Source organism: Oculina patagonica, chromosome 5 (assembly GCF_052425735.1).
Source record: "Oculina patagonica isolate OP01 chromosome 5, crgOcupat, whole genome shotgun sequence".
NCBI lineage: Eukaryota > Metazoa > Cnidaria > Anthozoa > Scleractinia > Oculinidae > Oculina > Oculina patagonica.
In genome coordinates, this window is record NC_135762.1 from 784750 (window position 1) to 809745 (window position 24996).

Here is a 24996-nt window from a genome sequence, read left to right on the forward strand (position 1 = left end):
TTTCCATTTAGACTTGGATAAAAAGAAATCAAAACTGGAAAAAATTGACCATTTTGGTTTGAATTGAAAACCAGACCCAGACTAAAATTTATTCGAAATAAATCTTGTTTCCAGAGCGCATCGTCAGACAGGGCCTAGGAACCTAAGACGAACACCCCTTTGCACCCCTTTGTTTCTCGTGCCTATTTGCGTCGCCATTTGCCTACAACTAAAAATTGAGCTCGGTGACCGAAGATGAAATTCATTTTCTCTTTTATTGTTCCAAATATGCAACAATAAGAGATAACTTTTACAAGACAATACAGCCTATCATCTTAAATGTCAGCCAACTACCAGTGCCTGACTTGATTTTAGAATTAATGAATTCTCCCGATCATTTTGTGACCATGCAATTGATTAAATTTATATCATCTTGTTTTGATTTACGTAACAAAATACTATCAATGTAACTAATTTTATATGAATCATTTTTGTTTTTTTACTATATATTATTATTTTTTATTATTTTTATTATTATTATTACTAAATAAGTTTACGCTTTTGCAATATTGTAACAAATTTACAGTCATGCAAATAAAGCTTGTTGTTGTTGTTGTTGTTGTATAGGAACTCCAGATAGTAAATAGTAAAGGAATAAACCTTTAAAAAGCTTTGACTTTTACTGACCTCCGTTCTAACAACTTTATTTTACTTCACTACCGGTATATACAACCACATACTAACATATATCTTAACTTGTATTATAAATTCTACAGTCTTTTTATGCAATATTATACATGTTATACCTTCACGGCTTGACCAATATTATCTGGACACAAATAAAACGTGTCCTTATGTAATGCGTGTTCTTTCTGAACTGTGAGTCAGTTCTTTGTTAGTTTTAGCTCTTTTATATATACCTTACAGTTTTATTTATCGTTTTGGGGGCGCTGTGAATTTTTTTTGAGAAAGAAAATAAAACTTAACCTACGTCTTAATGACTGGCGTGTGTAAATATAACGACATGTAATATTTGATTTCTTTTATATACAGTCGAATGTTATTCATGTTGTGTAATTTGCGCATTCTAATCAATAATCAATTTATAGAGCAGTTTTCAATTGAGTGTCGTAAAACCAAAACCAAAATAATTACTCTGGCCAATCACAAAGGACACAGACAATCCAGTAAACCAATCAAAACTCGAAGCAAATACATGTAGCTGGCACGAAGCGCGGGAAAACGTGCGCGAGCGAGTCACGATTGGTTTTGGTTTTAGTTCTGATTGGCTGAGAAAGTGGCGCGAGATTTTTAAGCCAATCACTAAGCGTAGTAATGCAAAACCAAAGCAAACGCAATTTACTTTCGACACTCAAGTGAAAACCGCTCTATCTATAAGCTAAAGTACTAGAAACTACTGATACTAGCAGGGCCGTACCTAGCGGGGGGGCAGAGGGGGCAGTTGCCCCCGCCAGGAAAACTAAATTTCTAACATAGTGTTTGATTTTGCTGGGCTATTTTTTGAAGCTATATTGGAGTTTGCCCCTGCAGCGGAGTTTAGCGGACTTTGCCCCCGCAGACAAAAAAATCCTAGGTACGGCCCTGACTAGTTAGGAAAAGTGGTCAAAGCGCAATAATATATACAGCCAGGGCACATTTATTTGTGACCCGCGAATGCAGAGGAGGGATTCCCAATATGGAATGCTTGCAGTACCTTTACAAAGGTTCATTTCAAAATAATATAGTTATCATGACACATTTTTCCATTTGAAGCCTTTACTACGACAGAGTTTCAGATGCATTGGTTGGTTCCATGAGAGCCACACCCAAAGTTTTTAGGGTTTTTTTCTGTAGCTTTTCATGAGCATATCCTTCACGCACCTTTCTGTGGAAGTGTTTTGACCTTACAAGTTGTTTGACAACCAAAGTTTAAATCCTTTGTCCTTCGTTTGCTCACGAAGAACAAACAATGTGAAATATGGTTTTCAGATTATGCTCTGACATGCATAAACCGAAAAGCTAAAATCCATGAAACCGATTAGCTCTTGTATAAGAAAATATTTTTCTCTTTTAGTTGACAAGATACGGTTATTTAAACTACCTTGAAATGACGTAGAAAGCGTTTACGGCCTGTATATAGAGGAAGTGTTACGCGCTCATGCTATACGAAACAATGTTGAATGTTCAAGTTGAATGTTTGAGTTTAAATCCTTTAAGTATCCTTCGATGGAGAAATAATTGTCCAGCTCCAGCTCTCCTCGGTCCTCCATCTCAGCCTTTCTCTCCAGAGAAATATTCAGTAAAAAGTTTGATAAAGACGAATGTTGCAGTTGTAAATCCCGTGTCTTTCTTCAGGTTGTGATATAAATGTATATAAGTTAAGAGGCCTCCAGAGACATAATTACAAGCGACGAATACATGATACCACGTGGAAATGTCCCATGGCACAATGAATGGATTAAGCGTTTTTGAAGGATGGTAAATGGCCTGTATAGCACTTCCACTTTGCCCAGTGAATGTGAAGTGAGGTATTGCAACGCTCCTAAAATGAAGATAAAAAATAACTTAATCATTTGTGGTGAATTTCCCCGTGAGAGTCCAACTTCTAGACTTCGAGGCTTTTTATTTTTTTGAGGAAGTAGGTATAGGTAATGTGAAATTTAATTTATTCCCCCAAATATTCACACCGTACACCCTTTTAGCATGATATAACTAACTTACGTAAATTTCGGCCTGATTGTAAAAAAAATCCTTTCAATTATAATAACTATTTTGTCCTGTTCCTCATAAAAGATATTTAGTAAATTTTCAAAATTAAAAACGTTTCAATATCGAAGTTTTAATTCTTATATCAATACATTAAAAGTCAAACGAGTAAAAGGTAAGTCTGCGTACAAGAATAGTGGCCCATACCACGGAGCTTATCCCGGTTTTTATAAAAGCGACTAGGAATATTTCTACACCCACTAGATGAGATGTTAGTCCATTATGGTTAACCCCAGCATTAAATTCACCGGTGCCCATTGATACGCCTGGGTGGAGAGAGGCACTATGAGAGTACACTTTATGCGATGAGTCGTCTACACGAGCAATTTTTCGTACATGACAACTTTTATTTGTCATATAAAAGCTAACCCGCCAGCTTCTCAGCAAAAATATTTGTCACATAAAAATTGGCCAATTTTCCTCGTCTAAACGAGCAAATAAAACTTGTCAAATAAAATTTTCTTGTGTAAACTAATGTAAGACGTCGCTTAGTTTTTCTGCTCAATTCCTACCTCAGGTATTCTTGCGTTCAATATGACTCACTTTCTTCTCTGTCATGTTGTGTCCTAGGAGAAAAAGAAAAGGTTACAAATTGAGTTGTTCTATATTTTGTTTTTGTGTTTGTTGTTTGTTTCTCTTGTTTTATAGTGTGACGTCATGTGAAATGGTCTACCGCGCATGGCAGAGAATAGCAGAATGCCTTTTACAATTCATGAATTCCCTATCGATCAGAACTGTTTTTCCAGAGCGTTTTTATCCCAGAAGTTTCTGCAGCATGTAGTAGGAAAATGTTCGAACCCAGTCCACTCGACCCGGTTCCCAACGCACTAACAATTGAAGCGACTGCACCTTCACAGAGCGCAAGTTATAAGAATTTTAAAACAATTTGTTTGAACGCCTTTCACAATGAAATCCTTTGCTCACACTTATCTTTAATTTCACATATAGTGAAGCTCTAAAATATAAAAGATCGACAGATTGACCACCTACAGAGATTAAAGGAAAATCTTATTTGTCTTGCGGCTTGGGGCTCATTCTCGCAGTTATACACCACACGTCATGTTTGTAAAAACACAACAAATGTATTAGTTAGAAATATTTCAAGCGCGCACGGATTTTGAAAATCGCTGTAATAAAACCATTAATACACATTACATGCGATACTTTTATAAAGTTTTTATCACGTTAAAGCGATACATTTGCACACTTACTTGATTTTCTTATACAGGTCTTCGTTTCACATGAGCATCTTCCACCGGCAAACAAGTCAAGTATCTCTGTTAATCTTTCATCCGGGCCACAAACTGGGACATTTCGTTTTGTCTTACATAACGGTGCACACCGTGGGACACCATTCTTTCTGCAGCGACACTTGAGCGTGCAGTTTTTGGTGACAAAAACGCGACCGCGTCTGAATCGTCGACCGTCCACATGGCAAAACGTCTTAGGAACTGGAAAACAAAATAGGATTAAATTCAAGTTAGCCAGGTCAGTTTGAAAGAGCAGTACCACATGGTGCCAGATTGTACACAAGATGCTAAACGTTTATTCAAAAGTTGCCAAAATAAATCCAAAAAGTTTCCGACAAGTTGCTGTTTTTTTTTTTCGCAAAAATTGACAAAAAGCTGCTCATATTTCAAAAAGTTTCTCTTGATATAATTAAAAGTTGGTCTAAAACTACCACATTTAAGCTTGCGTTTGGTTAAAATATGTTAAGTGATAAGGAATGTTATTGCTGCCACCCAGATGGGATACCAGCTAATAGCAGATTAGCCCCATGCAACATTTTTGTTAAGTTGTCCCAAGAATTTGTCGGGGTAAATTTTTATACCCCTGGGTACTGTGACAAGTACTGAGAGTGCAGGAGAAGAATGGACAGGACTGTTGAACTATTGGACTCCGGATCCAAGAGATACTGATTTTCCTTGTGCAGTGCTTTTGGAAAGAAGTTTTGCTTTTACAGTGCCTTTCTCTAACCAGGAAAATAAATAGGCCAGCAAATTGTTCAGTCAATCGGATAAAATGTTGTTCAGTAATCTGCGATAAACTACGACCCATCTAAGAAGTTAGAGGAAAAAGCAATCATATATAGGGGAAACCAAAGTAAATTCCATAAGTGCATGTTTCTCAATTGCTTTGGCTGCAACAATAGTAACTGAGTTACGAGAAGAGTGGAGCGTGCCGTTGCATGCGCTTGTTGTTGGCTGTTTAATTGGCTAAGTAGTTTTAGAAATCAATTAAAGTTATTAACGTAACCTTTTTTTTCGCCGTAATAAGTGTAATTTGATTACAATTATCATCAGGAGCCATATGTTTTCTAATAGAAGCGATTCGTGTACCTATTCACTGAGAGGGTCCGCGGGTAAACTAACTGTTCCACTCCCCCGCACTAATTTTCTTAAAAACAGTTTTAGCTATAGAGGTGCGGTGCTGTGGAACAGTTTACCTGTCGACCTTCGGCAAGCACAAACTCTCACTAGCTTTAAATCCGGCTGCAGCAGTTTCGTTTTTGGCTAGAATCAATGTAAATATTAACATCACACGGCATTCATGGAAAGCAGGCATTTCTTTTATTATAATTAATTATCGCATCCTTTCTTAATACCATTGTAGACGACTAATGCAATTTAAATTTATTATGTAAAATGGGTATTAAGTAATTTTAAATAAGTATTATGTATTTTAAGTCCTGATGATTTTACCGTGTTGAAATAAAGATTAATTCATATGGCTCCTGTTATCATGAATAAAAACGTACCTGGTACACATTCCTGTATCGGGCACCAGCACCAGCTTTTTTCTCCCACTTTAATTGCACCTTGACCCTTGGGCCTCATTCCCTTGGGGCACTTCATTTTGGAACACATTGGAACACAAGATATTTGACCGTTTTCGTTACACCTGCAGCTCTCGGAGCAGTTCTTTGAGATAAACGTCTCGTCAACTTTGTACTCTTTGCCGTCTCTGTAGCAAGTAACTGAAAGAAATTAAAAAGACTTCGATGTCATATAGACTATTGAGATTGGTTTAATATGAATGCTGGTCTTAGTTGAAAGTGATCGCGATCACTCTATTTGTAATTCAGGGAAATTCGAATTGCTTCGCACGATATTTCAATATTCGCATGATATGCGTTGCTTTCCTGTGACCGCTTTCAAAGGATACAAAGTCTATGAGAGATATCCGTTGCACTACTTTACCCATTTGCTACGAAAGTGACAGCGTTGCAATCAATTTTTTTTCAAAATTCACCCTTATCGTGATCTAAAACAGAAAACTCAGGCAAATTAATTTTTCGACGTGTGGTCCTCTAAATTTAAGTTTTTTTCTCTTTTCTAGACAACAGGGACGTCTGTCAGAGGTCGACTAGAACATGAGGCCTTGACCCACGAGCATTTTACAAAACGATCGCGCAATTTCTTATTTTAATCAATTGCATTGTTTGCCTCGTGGAGCATTGCATAAGTTCCCTTTCCTTTACAGAGGTCTCCTTTAGTGAAACGGGAAAGAAAGTAAAATAGGAAGGGCCTCTTCTCCGTCTATTTTTCCCTCTTCTCATGATCATTCCCGGCTCGATTAAAAACAGAGAGGTAGATCTAGTTTTGCGTGGCGCTTTTGAAAGCTTCATTCAATAGAAAATTGGATTTGGACAGATAAAAATTAAAGAGGACATTGTAAGAGTATTAAAGACTTATTTTTCTTGATGCTGCCGAATTGATTCTTCTACTTATCGTATTTTGATCTTATTGACTGATTCCGAGCATGGTGGGCCGTAAAGAAGATATCAGTGACATCTTCCACTCATGATACGGTTTAAATAAAACGTGTTAACTTAAAGATGTATTGGCTGTTGAAATAATTCATCCTTTTCAGTTTAACGGTCGATAAAATTGAAACACTAGAAAAACCAGGTCATTAATGCTTGGATACTTGCGTTTCTCTTGTTTAAGAGTAAAACAAACAATTTCCGTGCGGGCTCCAGAAGCTCGGGCAAAAGGTTGCGGCAGATAAATCAATCTTATTATCTTGTGTGTGTGTGTGTGTTTCTACACAAATAAAAGCCATACTGAACAACTTAACAATCAATGTAAAATAAAAAAAAGGTCACTGAAGAACAGAAAGGCTATACAAAAATGAACTCATTCTGTATATTAAACAAAATACTGTGGTGTTCAGTACGTTAATCGCAATACTGATCAAGTTTCGTATTGCCTGACAATCCAGGACCGATATCTATATTACTTAATACCACCTGTAAGATAAAGCTAGTACCGTCTTAAAAGTGCGTGTCTCTGCTGTAAGCCTTTATCCACGAGCCGTGAACGTGTTAGTACCGATTCTAATCCTTTTGTTTTAATGTAAATCTTATTGTAATTCGTATCTTTAAGAAAAGGTCAAACCATTGCGTGCGTCCATCGCTTCTCGGTGCACACGACAGTGTCACGAGAGGTTGAAAAAAAACAACAGTATTTTTAAAAACTTTTTAAAAAACATGACTTTGTTTTGGATGTGGAAATGTGACAAAACTTGAAATAAGTTTATCATCAATAAAAACTTAAGGTAAAAGCTGTTAAAAATTGATTCTAAACGTTTTCGATCTGTTCGATCATCATCAGAGTGAAAAAATCTGCATACGCTCATCGTTCTTATAGTTCAGATAACACCAGTTATGTAATACCCGTTCCCATTGGGAACAAGGTGAGGTCCAGTGATTGCACTTGTTTGTTTAGTTCAGGGTGGTAGCGTGCAATGTAGAATGCTTCTTTTATTCTTCTTTTTAACCATGAGTGGGCAGTGGTTAAAACATTCCACGTGAACTTGTGATTAGGGTGTTTTCTGATGTGCTTGGCTGGCTCTGACTGCTTATTGACATCTGAATGTTCGTTAACACGACCTCGAGGGCGTGGCCGGTACACAATTACACTTGCCTTTGTAGATGACGTGTGACGGGTGTGTGATTTTGTCTTTTAACTTGAATATTGATTCCGTCTTGCGTGTTTGCCACATTATGAAGAAGTTAAACCTCCATTCCAAGTTTAGGTCTTTCATCGAAAGACCTAAACTTGGAATTCGCATCCCTTTCTGCAGAACAAATGAAGTAGAAAGTAGGAAATTCTTAAAGAAGCTTAACATGTACACCAAATGGAGGTTTAACTTCTTCATAATGTGGCAAACACGCAAGACGGAATCAATATTCAAGTTAAAAGACAAAATCACACACCCGTCACACGTCATCTACAAAGGCAAGTGTAATTGTGGAGTAACATACATTGGCGAAACAGCACGCAACCTCGAGGTTCGTGTTAACGAACATTCAGATGTCAATAAGCAGTCAGAGCCAGCCAAGCACATCAGAAAACACCCTAATCACAAGTTCACGTGGAATGTTTTAACCACTGCCCACTCATGGTTAAAAAGAAGAATAAAAGAAGCATTCTACATTGCACGCTACCACCCTGAACTAAACAAACAAGTGCAATCACTGGACCTCACCTTGTTCCCAATGGGAACGGGTATTACATAACTGGTGTTATCTGAACTATAAGAACGATGAGCGTATGCAGATTTTTTCACTCTGATGATGATCGAACAGATCGAAAACGTTTAGAATCAATTTTTAACAGCTTTTACCTTAAGTTTGTATTTTTAACCTTTTATCGGCAAAATGTATATAAGTTTATCATCATATCTAAAAATTGTAAAGAAACTCGATCGTTTTCGTTGCTAAAAATTGATTTCGAACAAGAAAGCAAACGCTAAGAAGCCAGGTTGCAAATGAGTATTAAAACACAAACACGTACTTCTGTCACGGTTATTCAGGGTTAGGCGTTATGAAATCACGCAAAATGTTGGAAGAAGCACGAAAACAATTTGCGAATTACTTTTTTGTGGCTCGTGAATGTACACGCTGTTTAGAGCGTTCTCTTAATATGCCCAAGAATTTTATAACTGATGTTAACCCTAGAATATCATGAAATAGCTAGCGTGTATAGGTTGGTCGAATTTACAGTCATTTGATTGACCAATTCCGAGCAAGTACGCGCAATACCTTGGTTGCTGTATGAAAATCATAGTGAATAAACTTAAACTTTCTACTTGAAGTGGTCTTTTGCGAATCGTCCTTGGAATGCGTTAATTTGAATGGCTCTGTCATCGTTTGCTATTTTAAATGATATGCTGATTCTACACTGGCTATCGTCTGACAGTTTTTCCAAAAAATTTGTAAAAATCAGAGATTATTGCTAGTTCGGTTAGAGGGATCAGCACGGCGGACAGAAAAACGCTATTGTCGTTGTTGTTAAACACGGAAATTCTCGTCTGTGAACTTGCTATCAATTATCGCCAGATATTGCCCTTTCCGTCACGTGATTATGTTCATCCAATCAGAGTTGAAGTAAACTTCAGTGTTTAACACAGTATAATTCCTATCAGACGATGGAAACGTTTAATTCTATCGCTAAGACCAGTAGTTCACTCGGGTCTTCACTCTTCACCAACTATTAGCCGATCAAAGGAACCTCGACTTTCTTTTGTAGTCTAATTTTCTTAATAACTGGCCTTAATCACGGCGCCAAGCTTTTCTATTGTTGTTTCACAGTAAATACTTGACATTTGTCTTTGGCGTTACGCAGTGCAAGTGGCATGAAAACAACTCTGTAGGGGCGGGGGTACCCTCCGAGAATTTGGGTAGGGATGTGTGACGCGCTTCACGAAACCTTCACCATGCATATTTGCGATTTTCCCTACTCTATTGCAGACCTGACGTATCCAAAGCTTGATACCTGTTTCAGTCCAGCCTAGCCAGGGACTGCTTCGGTTTGTGTAAACATTTGAGAAGGGCTTGTAATGAACTCTTATTCACGCCGACGATTTTAAATCGCATTTCGCAAGGGATGAACAATAGCAATCATAAAAAGCAGTATCCTACAATAATCATACCCAGTTGCTGACCTAAGTGCACAAACCATATCCTATTTGAGACCAAAACGGCTCCAAAACCATTCCTTTTAGTGCCACGAATACCTAATTAGGGTATATAGGGAAGTATCCCCTGCCCCCCCTCCCCCCTCCCGCTACAAGATCATTTGCCAAACGTAAGTTGGAGATCGTGGACGACGTCTTTCTTAGCAGTTTTCGTAATCGTAGGGTAATGAACGGACTTTCCCATGACATACTTTGTTTGATTTTCAGGTATCGCATACTGTAAAGTTTTCGGACGTGTATATGCCTGCGTGGCTCTTGAAATTAAGATTTCCTGTTTTTTAATTAACGGTAGAATTACATGACTCACTCGCTTTGCGGCTTCTTAAAGTCAAGAACAGGGTTCAAGAGGAATAAAGTAAATATAAAGTATCCGAAAAAAGCCGACCGCATTACAGTACATATCCAATGTCTGAATAACCGCTAATTTACAGCTTAAGATATTTTGTAACCGTGCTAAGACCGCAAACACTTACTTCATAAGTGGATAAAATAGGCGGTGTCTGAGTTTATTGATTCAGTGGCCAGACTCTCACTGAAACATTGTCACTTTTACGGCAGTTCACGTTGTATCAGGTAGCGAAAGCTCTCAGAGATTAAACCCTCATTTATGTCGTACATAATGTGAGCTCAAGGCAAAGAACACCGCAGAACATTAACGACACGCAAGCAAACAAGGAAACTCGTCCTCATGGTTTACGCATGGCACAGAATTGACTTATCAGTTGGCTTAGCCCTAACCTATAACAAGCATATTTTAATGTCTGTTCCAGGGAGGAATAAAAACAAAGTTAACCTTACCGAAAAAAACTTGCTTTGTACTCAAGCTCAGTGATACGATAGAGCGCATTACAGGATTTCGGTTTGTGGAAAAGCTGGTAACGAGATTGTTATTATTGTCATTATTCCTAAACCGACTTGCAAAGCCGTTGAAACCCACACACTCACACAAAAGGCGTTGGCTAACAATGAAACTAACTTAAGATACCTTTTGCTGTTGATACGCAGAATCTTCTTTTGCAAGAGCAACGGACCCCTCCTGAACCAACCGGCGCCTCTTCCTCCTTAAGCATTGTTCCGGGGGGACATTCCGTTGACATTTGCGGACAGAAATCCATACAACTGGCCACCCCTCCCATCATACAATAACACTGTAATGAGCAGTCGTTTGTGATGAACGAGGAATTGACCGGGTGAGACTCTCCATTGATCTCGCAGCTTGTCTCGTCTAATGATGAAAAAAAAAAAAAAGAAAGAAAATTCATAACATACTTTGCTGGCATCGAATCAAGCAGGAGAAACGTTTAGTTGAATTCTTTTTCTCATAATGAGTATCAGAAAGAGGTGTTAGACGTCACCTTTTGAACTTGATCTTTGCGATAAACTCTTGGCAATCACTGCAATGTGAAAAATTAACAAATTAATCACAGGTAAATGATGATTTTATTATTGCATGTCAAGATGTTGTCGAGTTTCTGAGCAAATGGGACGTTTGTCTTGAGTGGAAGAAAGAGTGACGCAAGAATGAACGCTGCTTAAGGGGCTTTGACCAGTGTGACTGTCTGTCAGTTAACTGCGTTAATTCTTCAATAGATTTAACTTTAAAATCTGAAACGTTAAAACATAACCAGCAAAGTCTCGCGATCTAATTTAATGAGCGCGAGCATACGTCGAGACTGAACACACTAGCCAGCACCCTCGACGGTATTTCTTGTGAGTTAAAGAATACAGCAAAGTAGCTAAAATATTTCTGAGACTAGCATTATCACAAAACCTGCAAAATTCGACATCGTACGACATCACAACGACTTAATTTTCTGGTCTGTCTGTAGCAGAGTATAAAGCTTATTTTTCGCCAATCCTAGTGACTTTGTTATGAACTAATAAAATAATTGTTTCATGCTATAGCTCCCAATTTATCATCTTTTGAATGCTCTTGGGAAGTTTGAAGAGACGCTGGTGAAAACGAGAACGCCTTGAGCACCTGTTGAGCAACTCTTACTCTTCTCTCATATTTCCTAGTACAGTCTCGTACCTTCTCATAACTCAATAAATGCATGAACTCGACTTTTAAATAATTCAAATTAAATTATGGACAGGAGGACGTTTAATTTTGCATTACTTTATGCAGATGTTTTGTTATAAAGATGTTTTGAAGCAGCTTTAAGTATAGATAAGAATAGGGTTGCATCGAGTTTGACTGAGTTTTAGTGGATATTTATCATTTTTGCGTGTTTTGTTATTGTGATTCAAGTTTGAAAAAAAAAACCAATATACCGGTTCACGTATTTTTTCGCTCGCTCCCATTACATTTTCATGCCGTCAAAAATTCCGTGAGCGTGGAATGGCCTTTTATGGGCCTTTTTGTCTCGACAACTTTAGTAAACTGTGTTGGGAAACTCTAGCATATGCCTGTAGTCGATTTATTTACGTCGTCAATTTAAGCAAACGAAAAAACATTATTGATGGTTAAGTACAATCCACTTTCCTGTCAAAAGCCGGAAAGAAGGAAAATGCAGAAATGAAGAGGTAATGACAGCAACGAACTTGCAATGGTGAGCAATGAATGTTCCTGTCAAGCCAAGCGTACAGAACCTCAAGGAATGTCGCTTTTAACGATATTTGTCAATCGTCAAAATTCAACCACTTTTTACACGGCGTGCAGATGCACGAAATCCTAATGGTGATGTTTTTTATTTCTTTTTTGGAATTCCTCCCATGGAAGGGAAAAACAGCCGTGCAGACTGTTTTAAACTGAAGTGGAGGCGTGATTCGATACCGTCTCGGTGTAGAAGTTATTGTCGAGTTTAGTCTGAAAGGTATGGCTGTCCATAATGGCGAGGACGAACGAAAATATCATCCCCCTCTAGCAAGCCATACCGCAAGCGTTCTGAACCAAGACCGTGTGTATGATATCAATTTTCCTGCTAAGCTGATTATCGGTGTTGGAGTGTAGTTGTGTATCCTGCGGCATAATTCGGATCTTGCAAGGCATGGCTGGAAACGTGCCTTGGGACTTTTCTCAAGGGGGAGGGGTCATAATTATTCAAAATACGCCATACACGGTCGTAATTTCACTTACAAGTATGCGATTAAGAAAGTAACAACAATTTGCAGCTATAGATTTAAAGTGTGACAACATACATAAGTGCAAAGCGCTTAGAATGCATTCCAATCTTTTTCATCCATGTTCTCTTAGACAGAATTCTCGGAAGTTCTCATTTCCCTTCAGGAAAAATCGTCATTGAATTGACACCTCTCTGTTGAAAATAATTTCTTCTGTATACAAGACAGTCGTAAGTAGAAATTGTTTCAAGCAGAAAGTTATGCTCGATCGTGGACAAAAATGACATTGCGTCCATCCGTGTTTCACTCCAGACAAGAAGATACAATTCCGACATTTTGACATTTGTTTGTCAGGAAAAACGAGGAAAAAACGAGTTGGCGCGCGGAAATTTGACGTTACTTGATAGTTCCGATGGTTGCTTCATTTTTTTGTACCATGAAACTTTCTGCAATACCCAAAGAATCCTCTTAGTAAGGGTTTTTGATCAAATGCCTCTATTGTCTGCGCTTTTGTGTTTTGGAGTGCGCTCTTATGCACGTGATGTTTCAACCGTCAAAAAAGTGCACTGTCTGTACAAGCACCGAGCTTCTTCTCTGTTCATTTTACTAATTATCGATGATTTCGTTGTTACTGTCATCGCTAACGTTGACTCAGATCTTTTTTTAAGATTATTGCACAACTGAGAATGAATGTTAAAAGTCTGTTCGCTAAGGGACATGCATACACAAAAGGGAAGTGGTCTCACTAAAATAATCAAAACAAGCTTCCTCTTACGTACCTGAACATTGTCTTTCAAATGTCGCGAGGATCACCAAGATCTGAACTGTCAACAAATACATGGCTTGCTAGTAAAATCTTTGAAGTCTTCAACCTGGTTAACAAGACAGAGAGTTTCAATGGTATTTCAATCTGCCAGAAACCCTCAAAGTGTTCCACTTATATACCTTAGCCACAGTTTAAAAGGAATTCAAAAAAGCTCCAACACACGCCAAGTTCCCCCAAGTCAATGAGAGAAACGCCTCTCACGATTGTTTTAAATGCAATTATTGACCGCAATATTCGCTTGTTGACCGCTCGAGGTTATCGGTGTCGTCTGACCAATCATTTGCTGCAATGAATTATTGCATGATATGTACATGTAACAATAGCAAACAGATGTGCATGCCCAAAGTGCATGACGGGCCGGAAAAAGTCTGGTGTTTGCGTTAACTGCAGGAACTATAACGTTACAGTTTATTCAGACAAACCAAACGAAATTCTTTAGGATTTCAAATCCACTAAACACTCTAACTGCGAGCTTTTCGTGCCCAACAAGTTGACTTAGGCAACACTGTGTTCGTTGTTTCACTTCAAGTCCTTTCGTGCCACCAACATAAATCTTGCAAAGCAAGCGACTTTCTCTTAGTTGAGCCACCAGGCTTTCAAATCCGTTTAATTCTTTAAACATTAAAGGTTTCTGGCGATAATATATTTACAACAAAACTGCCGACATCGTGCTCTATCAAGGCTAGCGCTCTCAAATCCGTTTAATTACTGGGAATCTAACTGCGTCGTTTGTTGACGATGTGTGGGATAGTTTGTAACGAACGGAAGTTCTTAACAGCCAAGAAGGAAAGCATTATAAGCATTACTCAGCCGTACATGAAGTCAACGATACTGTAACTCGCAAAATTACATCATATTCAACAGTTATAAAGTTAACCAAATGAGTCACTCAATTTCAGAGTGTTTTTAAACTCAAAAATCAAACTTTTCCTTTGCAAATATAACTTGAGATTCTAACATATGCGTCTTGAGATCTTCAGCAAGGCGGAAACTTACAGCCACAAAGATGACATTCTTGAAAGGATTTTCGATTTCTTTATACCTTGTAAAAGGATTTCAGGATTTCGGTGGCGTTCTGTAGAGTATTTCGTTTCGTTTATGGATACCACACGCCGAGGTCCTGCCGGTTAAGTGTGACTTTGTATGCTTAAAGGATAAAAACTACAGTACAATACCCTCTGCGGTTAGGTGCATGCATGGAGACTGAACGTACGCCTGGCGAGAAATAAGATGCGTAGCATTTTATCACGAACGGTTTAAACGGACGTTAATATAAAGTAACATATTTTAGAGATATAAAGAATTGTTTACTGCGTCAGAGACTTGTTTCCTATCGCATTATCCCCTTTTGCTCATTTCCTTCCGTATTTTTTTCTCGCGAACTATCCTCACCTCATTTACGCTAAGAAACAAAGGAGAGTATCAATGAACTTGAACGTACACCGACAAATGGATCAGTAAACATGGTTTAGCTTTGACCTTCAAACATCAAGCTTCTTGAAGGTTCCTCAATGGATGATTATTTCAAAATATTTACTGACATCCGACAAAATGCATTCAAAGCATATTTTACTTTGACAAACAAAGTCATCAAATCCCCTAGCAACCCCTCCACCCCCAAGCCGCCTTTTTTGCCCGGTCCTAATAAGGCCCTTGCCAAAGAGTAGAGTATCCGAGCCAAGGGGCCAAAGTGGTTTTGACAAACGACAATCAAAGAAAGATACATCCCGGCCGGGCTCTAAGCCTGAGAGATCACTGGAATTCAAAGAATAGACCTGGGTGTCCGTTTTACAGAGCTGGAAGAATCGCACAGATTTTGCTTGAAGAAAATAAGTTTAGAATTATTTTCTCTAAGACCACTGTACGATGCAGTGAACATGAACAAAGGTATCCTTTCATTTCCCTTTCCCTGTCGGTCTTATTTGATGACTGAGCAGGACTTAACTCTGTCTTAGCAGCCTGATTCTCCCTAATCGACAATTTCCGATATATTAAAATTCTTAGTTAAATTCGAGGCTTAAGGAGATCATACGAACGAAAGCCTCAGTGCGGTTTCTTCTTTTACTGTGTGCTATTTGGCTTGTGTGTTCAGAGATAGAGACCTAGCAAGGCCGGAATAAAATGTCTTTATCTTACCGGAAATGACTCTGTTTTCGGATATTCTTCTTTGTTAGTTAATTACAGGTTCAAAGGTAAAAAGTGTAGTATCTCTTTATTAAAAAATAAAAATAAAAAACAGGAGAACACCAGCTTAATAAAAGGAAAAGGATTTCGATTCGCCGTTTTATAGACCATGCTATAAATCAACCTGGACAAAGCATGCTTTCACAATTCTTTTCTGGTCCTCCTGGATTGCTTTATGTTTTTCATTCGTTTCAAGGTTTCATGTTTTAATTAAGACCAGTTTTGATGCATGGCGCAGAATTTAGGCCAAAATTGAAAGCATTCATATAAACTCAGTACCATATCTTTTGTTGATTGCTCTAGATATAACCAGTCTTCTGACAGCGGGTTCTGCAGAATGGCCATTCTCTGTACGACTATGTTTAAGACAGTACGCCCCCACCGTCCGTATTAAAGGCGAATTTTGGCTGTATTCCTACATTTGTATATTTCCGGAGCTAGGGAAGTAATTACGTGGTCCAATATGTCGACTGATTTGAGTGGAATGTACGCAAACCGTTATAAAATATGTCATTATGTACTTACGAAATGAAAGCGGGAAGGATAGGGGGTGACCGCAGACAGAGTGCGTGGTAAAACTGCTGGAAATCGAGAGATAAGCAATTTATAATCAAGTCCTGTGGTGTTAAATTAATAAGGGAATTTGTTTCACGAACGGTTTAAACGGACGTTAATATAAAGTAACATATTTTAGAGATATAAAGAATTGTTTACTGCGCAGACAGAGTGCGTGGTAAAACTGCTGGAAATCGTGAGATAATAAGGAAATTTGTTTCTGGACTAAACATTGACTGACATAACATCTTTTAGTCCCACATTCGAAACATTCTACAGTACTTTAATCATTTTGGTAGAATATACGATATCTGTTAGAATATACGATATCTGCTAGTTGTATCTTTTTTGTCCCGCTTGACAATGTGACACGGTACTTATATGGAGAAAATGCATATTGGTATTATATTGTCATTTTTTTCTCGTTGCACAAAACCACTTTAAAATCAAAGCAAAACTCTAAATAATAGCTCATTAAGATAGAAAAACACCAAATAGGTAATATTAAGACTAAATTAAACAAGGATGATTAATAATGGGGGAAGATGGAGACGATTACAAACGACGAACTCGCTTGAAAAATCCCGGGTGAAAAATAGACTTATTAAATGTTCTCACGATGTCTATCCGTGATGTAGCCGTGTGTGATGTACTGTGAGATTTTTGGTTGCAAGCCAATGTTTTGAACTTTTTTTTTCTTTTAGAAAAAATAATTAATTATGACATTTCCAAGGACATTGACAGAAATTTAAATAATTCTTCAATTCTTGCACTTGAAAGCAACGGCTGGTATGTTTTTAGACCCTTTTTCATGCAGGGCAAGTTTGAGCTGATAGTTCGTGAAATCTTAAGCTACGAAACAATTTGAAAGGCTTGGAATAACAAGTGAAAATCAGCCTTTTGGGAGCAAAAATGCAGTTCATTTGTAAACAGGAACCTACAAGTAGCTCGAGAGATGAAATTTGATGCGTTTCAATTCACGTGTCGCGAAAATCGACAAGAAACCGGCGACCTATTAAGCTAAGAGCAAAGACTATATCAGAGCTTGTCAATAGAAGTGACCGTGACTAGACCATGTTTATCTGAAGTCCTTGTCTGCGATCGGATCTTTCAGGACAAAGATAATGGTTGCACTTGGCGCCATGGAGCATTTGACTCCATTTTCTGCTGTCATCAGTTCCATGTCACCTCGTTCATGCCTCCACCGAGTGACACGTTACAACATTCGATATCCATCGTGTTGAGTCCATTAATTTGCGCCTTTAAAACTAAGAACACATTCACAGAAACTTGGCAGCGATTGCCCTTTTAACAAACGTTGAGAATCCAGCCGCAACCCTTAAAGATCACAAGAAATAAAAAGCGAAACGGAAACAATATGCCTTTGTTATTTATTGTATACAGAGAAGTCAAAAGAGCTAAAAGCGATCTTGATTGCCTTGTCGAATTTCTACTAAAGTGCATGTTAAGTGCACCGATGGTACGAAAACCTTTATGAGAACATTTTCTGTAAGTTGTAAATTCAATTATCGAAATGTACTTACCAATTAGAACAATGTTATACATCTCAATAAGCATGAACTGAGGTATCTTAATCAGCTACTAGAATGTTCTGTTCTCGAAACTGTAGTTCTCATTTTATCCACGCATCTGTGATTCTGTAATATTGAACCTTGGCTTTTCTCAGTGATTATATAACGTAAAATTCATCGTTAAAACCCGTAAAACCCATCCGGAGATAACATCAACAAAAGTTCCCCACTGCGAAAATGAAAATATGGTTTGGCTTTTGTACTTCCTACGCGTGCCGCGACATCTTTTCGGAAATTCTACAACTCGCATGAATTGTCAACATGTCTTCTGGGCCGGAAAGCTCAAACTTGAATTTTACTGACGCTCGCGTTATTCCTTTTCTTGATGGCGTCTCTCCATCTGACAACTAAAAAAGCCCTTCATCTTGATGTTTAATTGTTCGTTTAAATTAAAACGGCTTGTGTATATAAGGCACTTTAGGTTTCATAGCTGTTTCCTCTTTACGATTTTGAGGAAATCATTAGGGCGGCAGTGGTAAACCAACAAATTTCGCTCCACTAACAAATATCTTATGTTCAGAATAACAAAGAGCCGCAATACTCAATTTGTCACATTATCCCACTTTTGATAAATATCAACCGATTTGGTCATGATTAAAAAATTCACATCCAAAACGGCAATTGAAAACGATTTAAGAAGCTCATATCAAAGCAATCTATCCGACAAAAGAAATATTACGCTTGTTGTTTTACGTAAAAAACAATGCTTGTCCAAGTTGATCGATTGGAGATACGTGTTTACAAGTATCCAGTCTTTTTCTCTAACATCTTAGGAGAAAACAACGATTAATGCTGTCATTTGATGGCAAGCAACATCACACGACCAAGAAAATTCCACGTAGGTTGCAAAAAAGTGGCCTTTGTTATCCGGTTATATAATAAGTCTCTTTATAACTGTTAAACTATTTAAGTGTTTTATGTTTAAGATTTGACAACAACATTTGGTCGTCAGATGCTCCCAGCATACGCTAAACACCATGTACTTAAAGAAGCAAAAATGTGATCAACGAAAGGGAGTGAGAAACAAGAACATTTTTGTTACAATTAAGGTAGCACTGAATTTGTTCTTACCTTTAATTTGTCACTCTCAGCTGTGGTGCTGTGTTGAGAACGTGAATTGTTCAACGTGCTGCGGGCTTTATGCTTTGTTAAGTCAACAAACTCGAGAATATATCTTTTTCGTGATCTAAATTCCCAGGGAAAGGTGTATCAGATTACCATAGATGCTTGTGTTAAGTAATACGTTCAATCAACAGTAGAGGAAAAACCGGCTGGAGAAAATGGGATTTACGGCTGAATTTCACCACTGATAAAACCCAATTAGCGGCGCGAAGTATGTACTCCGCACTGAAGGAAACAGTATTGAAATACCTTCGTAAAACTGCGCCACGGGAGAATCGTATAAACAGCTAAGAATTGAAAGAGGTTACGAAAGAGCAGCTCATTTCCTGTTGAAGGATGTGCGCCTTTTCGTCAACCTCATCTCAGCACTGTGACAATTTAAATATTTTTCATCAAATGCATTGAACACGCGCATTGTGTCAACAGTGAAATGGACGGACTTCTCACCAGGTGCATGTGATGTCTTTTCACAAACTTGACCTGACATTACGCGCGTAAACACATTCTTAAAACAGTCCCCTTGTTTACATTTAGCGAGTCCGGAAGACTCTTAGCCGAGTGCCTAACGCTTGAAATTAACCATAGATTCATCGCATTTCTTTGATCATGGTCAGAGCTTGTAGTGCACCTTTAAAAAAGTGTTTTCACACCATATTGTTTTAAAAGAAAAAGAATATTCTATTTTGCAGTCTTAGGCGGTGAAATGAAATCGGTCTCCACTTGGCTATTAAAGATTTTTTGTTTGATTTATCACTTCAAGAAAATGAGTTTTTGCTTATTTCATAGTCTTGGTCATTAGAGAACAATCAACGGACCATTAATGTAGGAATTTTTTTACTTCTGGCCTTTCTCAGATGTCAGTTAGAAACGGTGAATGGGCGTTTGGAAGATTTATTTCATCTCTAATAGTTTTCGTCAACTTTCACTTCACAAACAGATAACGCTTGTGTCATTTGTTCAGCACGAGACGCGAGCAGTTTATCATCAGCTGAGTATCAACCATTCAAAACCCGCCAATTCACGTGCGAATACATTGATAATTACAGCGATTATGAAGGTTGGATCTCTTGCCTGCGGTGAATGACCTTTATTATTGAAGAAAGAAATGCCACGACACTGCTTCTTGATTGGCTGTCCATGCGTACGTGAAGAAATGATTGAACTTTATTTACGCCTCAGGGATTAGGTTTGTACCCTTCTGATTACAAGGAAGGTCAGTAAAGACTAGATGCACGGAAAAGTCGGAGAACTTGTCCATTAAACATGGTTACCTTACACCAAAGTGGTTTTGCGGGAAAAAGTGTCCTTTAACACGCGAATCAATTCAGGGGTCCTAGATACAAGCTGAAGGTGATAGAAGGAAATTTTCTTTAGGTATGTATATGACACTTAGATATAAGCACTGACAGGTCAAAGAAAATGATCTTTCAGTTGTTTTTCACTCTGTTTGGCCTCAATTAAATGTTCCTTTTCATGGACGTGCTCTGAAGTAGGAAGGTGTGGCTACTCCAAACGAAGAGTTTTAGCGCACTGTTTGAAATGAGTAATCTGCCGACATCAATTACCGTATTATTTTACCAACTTAACTGTTAAGAGGCAATCACGGCCATGCACATGTATAATTTACATCAGTTATTTCAAAATACCGTAAAATTCCTAAAATATGCCAAACCCCCCTCTCCTCGAAAATAACCATATCCCCAAATCTCATACGTAAAAGACCCCTCTTCTTCTATGTTCAGAGTTTTATCATAGGGTATCCTCAGTATCCGACTATATTCCCCTACAATTTTTCAGGAGCTTAATCCCTCCGAACACATAAGCATCAATGCGTGCATACTAGCTATCAGTAACAACATGTCAAGTCACATTTAGACGTTTCAGTGATATTTCGAAGTTACGATAATTCCAGCATAAAAGTTAAGAGAGATCGTGATACGAAGCTTAAAAATTGAACATTCTCCTAGAAGAATTCTATTGGAGCATGGATCTCACGCTAGTCTACCATGCAAGAGGGGACAACTTCGCTCAAAGGGCGCTATACCTTCAAAGAGAGGATGAACTACTTTATCTTGACTCTTCTCATTCCGTGATTCACAACTAGTCTGGTCTGGTTTGTCTGTTGGAAATTTGTGTACAAGATTGAAAAGGAACTTTATGTCAAGTGTCAGATTGAAAAAGATTGCACAATTTATGAACATGATTTATGTCAGGCTGGAAAATCTAGAAAAGGTCACACAAAATGTGGCCTAGGATGCACATACTTCTCTTTGTTTTTCCACTCACTATTCAATAACTGAATTTTCTGATCGTAATTACCAAGTCTGGATGGACATTAATTGTAGAGTATCACGCCAGGTCTAACGAGTAACTACTTTCAATAAGAAAATAATCGATGAGAAAAAAACATCATAAGCTGGAGAATGACAGATATCGAATTTTCCATCAAATCAGAGAATGAACTTCTTTAATAGAGTTCTGTGTTGTTGCTTAGTTTAGAGGTCATACTTTGAAGACTGGTCAGTGATCAAGACAATTATTCCCTTTTGATGAATTTTTCTATTCTCATTACCTGTGTTCTTGACAGTGCATTAATAATGTAACAAGAAATTGCATGTTGATCTTAATTGAAAAACAGGGCCGTTAAAAGGTCCTATTATAATGTATTAACTTGGTACTCAGTAACGAATTTTTATTGCGTCCTTAGCGTTTGTGGGTAACACAGAGTTTCACATTCTGAACAAAAAATAATTCATTATTACAACATCATTAATACTTCAGGTATAGAGGCCTTGTAAGTTCTCAACATTGTCTTGATGTGCTTCTTAATTCTCAGGACAAACATTTAAAGGAATGTATGGCAATGGTTAAGGAGAAGTAATCTTTTGATCTTGACACTGGCTCAGTGTTTGTGACAATGCATGCAAGTGCTAAGCATTCCTTAAGAAACACTGATACAACGAACCAGTTTAATCATTCAACACCTCCAATAAACTGAACAACAGCTTGTCTGATTGTTTTCTGTTTTGTTGAGGTAATTACAAATGAGTTTAAAGCCTGTTCGCGTCGACGTCGCCGCGTAATTAGCTTATAATAACCAAACATCACTCACTCTTTGGATTTCATCGCACAAATTAACGTGCCGAAGCTGCCCGGAATCGGTCCGTTCAAAGTGAAACCTATATTTCCTCCGAGTCCCCATTGATAAGGGGGGTAAATTGTTTCCTAACTATCAATAAAAATGTCAAAAACAAATTCTGTTTATTCTTCAGCTTGACAAATAACAACTAATCTAAAAAAATGGCTTTTCGCAAGTCCAATTAATTTCTCTCAAAACAAAGTTAAATAAACAAAATTAAAGGACAGATTTCCTGAGAGACTTGAATGGCGGGCCGTCTAACGGAATGAAGATAGAAGGCTTTACTATAAACCGCAAGATATGCTTGCCAAAAAAATCATCTGGCCTTGCGAGTTGTTTGCGCTAAGATCACGTTCAAACCAACGAAGTTTTTGATTAAAAACACATTAAACCACTTGGTCAAAGCCAGACAAGAAATGTCACTGAATGTGCATTACACAACTCAGAAGTACAAAAGTAAAATTCAAAAATTTCATTTCAATATTTGTTCATTTTTTTTGTTCCTAAAAGTTCGGTGCTGCGCAATAAAGATGATATGCGTTACTAAGCAACCAAGCTGATCATGAACTGCCGACCGCAGGCTCGATTTGATCTCTGTTAATACAAAACTTGCTTTTGGTATCGAGAACTTTGCATTTAGTAGTATACTAATGATGTTATAATTTAATTTAGTTTAAATGTCAAATTGTTGTTGTATTTAAAGCAAGGATTTAGTAATAAGCATGTAGAAATCAGCCGGAAAAGATGGAATGGTTTCAAAGACGTTGTTTTTTTGCGTTGTTGTTGTTGTTTTTAAATGATGTTAATGGACTCAAAACATAACCAGATTACTTGAAACCCAACAAGAGAATGGTTTATTGCTAGTGTGTAGAATAGTCCTCGACAAATGAAGGAGACCCATTCATTTAAAGTGAGCATGACTTATGATGGCAACGATGGAAATGGATTCCATCTTGGTCAAAATGGACAATTTTTAAGAAATGCGAGGCCGATTGCACGTCTGTTGCAGTAAAACACACATAAAGAAGTTGATTTGTACAATCACAAAGCTTTTAATTCCAATAAATCGAGGAAGCATTTCCTGAATTTCTCAGTTTTGAACTGAACATGATATCAAGTAACACTTAACTGCTTAAGAAAACGATCAAAATTCTCCGCGACTGAAATCGTGTGTACTATAACGCGAGAGCTGACGGTCTTAGGAGGTGAAGCTTAAAAATTTTGTCATCTTTTAATAAGTAAAGACGATGAATCCAAGTGTAAGAAGTTCTGTAACTGAGCTGACAGAATGGGAAATAAACAAGTTGCTAGCACTAGGCGGCAAGGACATGTCAATGTTGTAAATCTGCTGACAGAACTGAATTGTTGAAATAACAGCTCTAACCACATCTTAACATTGTGGCACGACTGAAAACTTTGTCCTTAAAACGAAAGAAAACATAAATAGTAAGAAATCCAGCTACATACTTCATTATATTGATGAGCAATATAAAATATAATATTTTGAAGACTTACTGGGCGTTAAACTGACAAATATGACGTTACGACCTGGGAAGGATATAAATATCTTTCGTAGATGCCCTCGTCTTCTATTTACTTATTTTAGCTGCGCAAATTAAAAGGGCAAAGAGGATGGATGGAAAACTAGTTAGCAAATGCGTCAAAGCCTGAATAAGGTAATTAAAAATCGCTTGAGAAAGTTATAATTGTGAGTGTTGAAAACCTCTTAGTGGTAACCCACTTGCAATTATGAACTTCCAGAACGTTCTGTGAACTTATGAACTGTTCCACGATTTTCGTGATAAGCTGCAAAAAATGTTGACCCTTATAAAGTACTTTACACCACTTGGAATTCATCGATCGCATCTGTTCGTGTAATCATGTGCACACTTCGTTTTGGTTTGACTGCAATCTACAGACTTTACGATCAACAGATTAGCATCTCATGAAAATCAAATCTACAGTAATATTCAAACGAGCAGTGTTTGCACAGAGTTTCAAACTATATGTGTGGAAGATGAAAACTGTTTTTCTTGCGTGTTTATTGCTTGGCTGGTTTATCATTCAAGGTCGCAGCAGATTAATGAGTTGCTGTCATATTTTTTCTCTCAAAATACCGTAACTCCAGCAAAACACGCGTACGTACGTACATTAGGATAATTAATATTCGATTACAACAAATATCGAGAAAGCGATGATAGAATTAGACGACTTGTCACAAAATACAAAATTGTTAAGCACTGGGCGGGGAAGGTTAAGAATGAATGAACTTGAAAAATCTGTCGTCAATATTCCCTCAGAAATCATTTTCCTATGTTGACAGCATGCAAACTCCGCCTGCCGGACTTTATCCTTACCTGAGCACTTTGTAAAATCTCCTTTGGTAGATTGAACTTGAACGCGCAAATTTCCACTGCTTGAGTACGGAGTCAATGTCTTCACGTTGTTTCACCGAGAGGGAACGTTTTATGAACACTTACAGACAAAAACATCTCTTAAATCATAAGATGGGCCGGGAAACTAAGCAGATTTGAACCTGGGTGGAGCCAAGGGACGTTCTCTAGGATTAAACTGGAAAATTAACACACTGTCAAATGATGATTGTAAGCATACATAAGCGCAAAATCGTTAGGCATGGAGAAACTATAAATTGGGCCAATCAAACACTTCCTCTATCGGCTTATTTCAATCGATAAGTTCCTGCTTTGCATGCGTGATTTACTTTAGGGTGTAAAACCTAAATGTTATTCTTGATTACTGTCTTTTAATCTAGGGAACTGTAATTA

General features: G+C 37.8%; 1 protein-coding gene across 3 annotated transcripts; it reads right to left on the bottom strand.

Moving 5' to 3' along the window:
* Positions 1 to 211: 211 nt before the first annotated feature.
* LOC144654602 (uncharacterized) lies at positions 212 to 24668 on the bottom strand. Of its 3 annotated transcripts, none has more exons than XM_078514788.1 (8): positions 24568 to 24668; positions 13572 to 13664; positions 11085 to 11123; positions 10715 to 10954; positions 5504 to 5722; positions 3957 to 4196; positions 3258 to 3311; positions 212 to 2521 (listed from the first exon to the last, which is right to left on the bottom strand). In XM_078514788.1, the coding sequence occupies exons 2-7, from the start codon at positions 13630 to 13632 to the stop codon at positions 3259 to 3261; spliced, it is 852 nt and encodes a 283-aa protein (XP_078370914.1). In that variant the 5' UTR covers positions 13633 to 13664; positions 24568 to 24668; the 3' UTR covers positions 212 to 2521; position 3258. The 3 variants fall into 3 exon arrangements, with proteins under 3 accessions (XP_078370914.1, XP_078370916.1, XP_078370915.1); XM_078514790.1 differs by lacking the exon at positions 24568 to 24668 and adding an exon at positions 19021 to 19549; XM_078514789.1 differs by lacking the exon at positions 24568 to 24668 and adding an exon at positions 13738 to 14035.
* Positions 24669 to 24996: the final 328 nt, after the last annotated feature.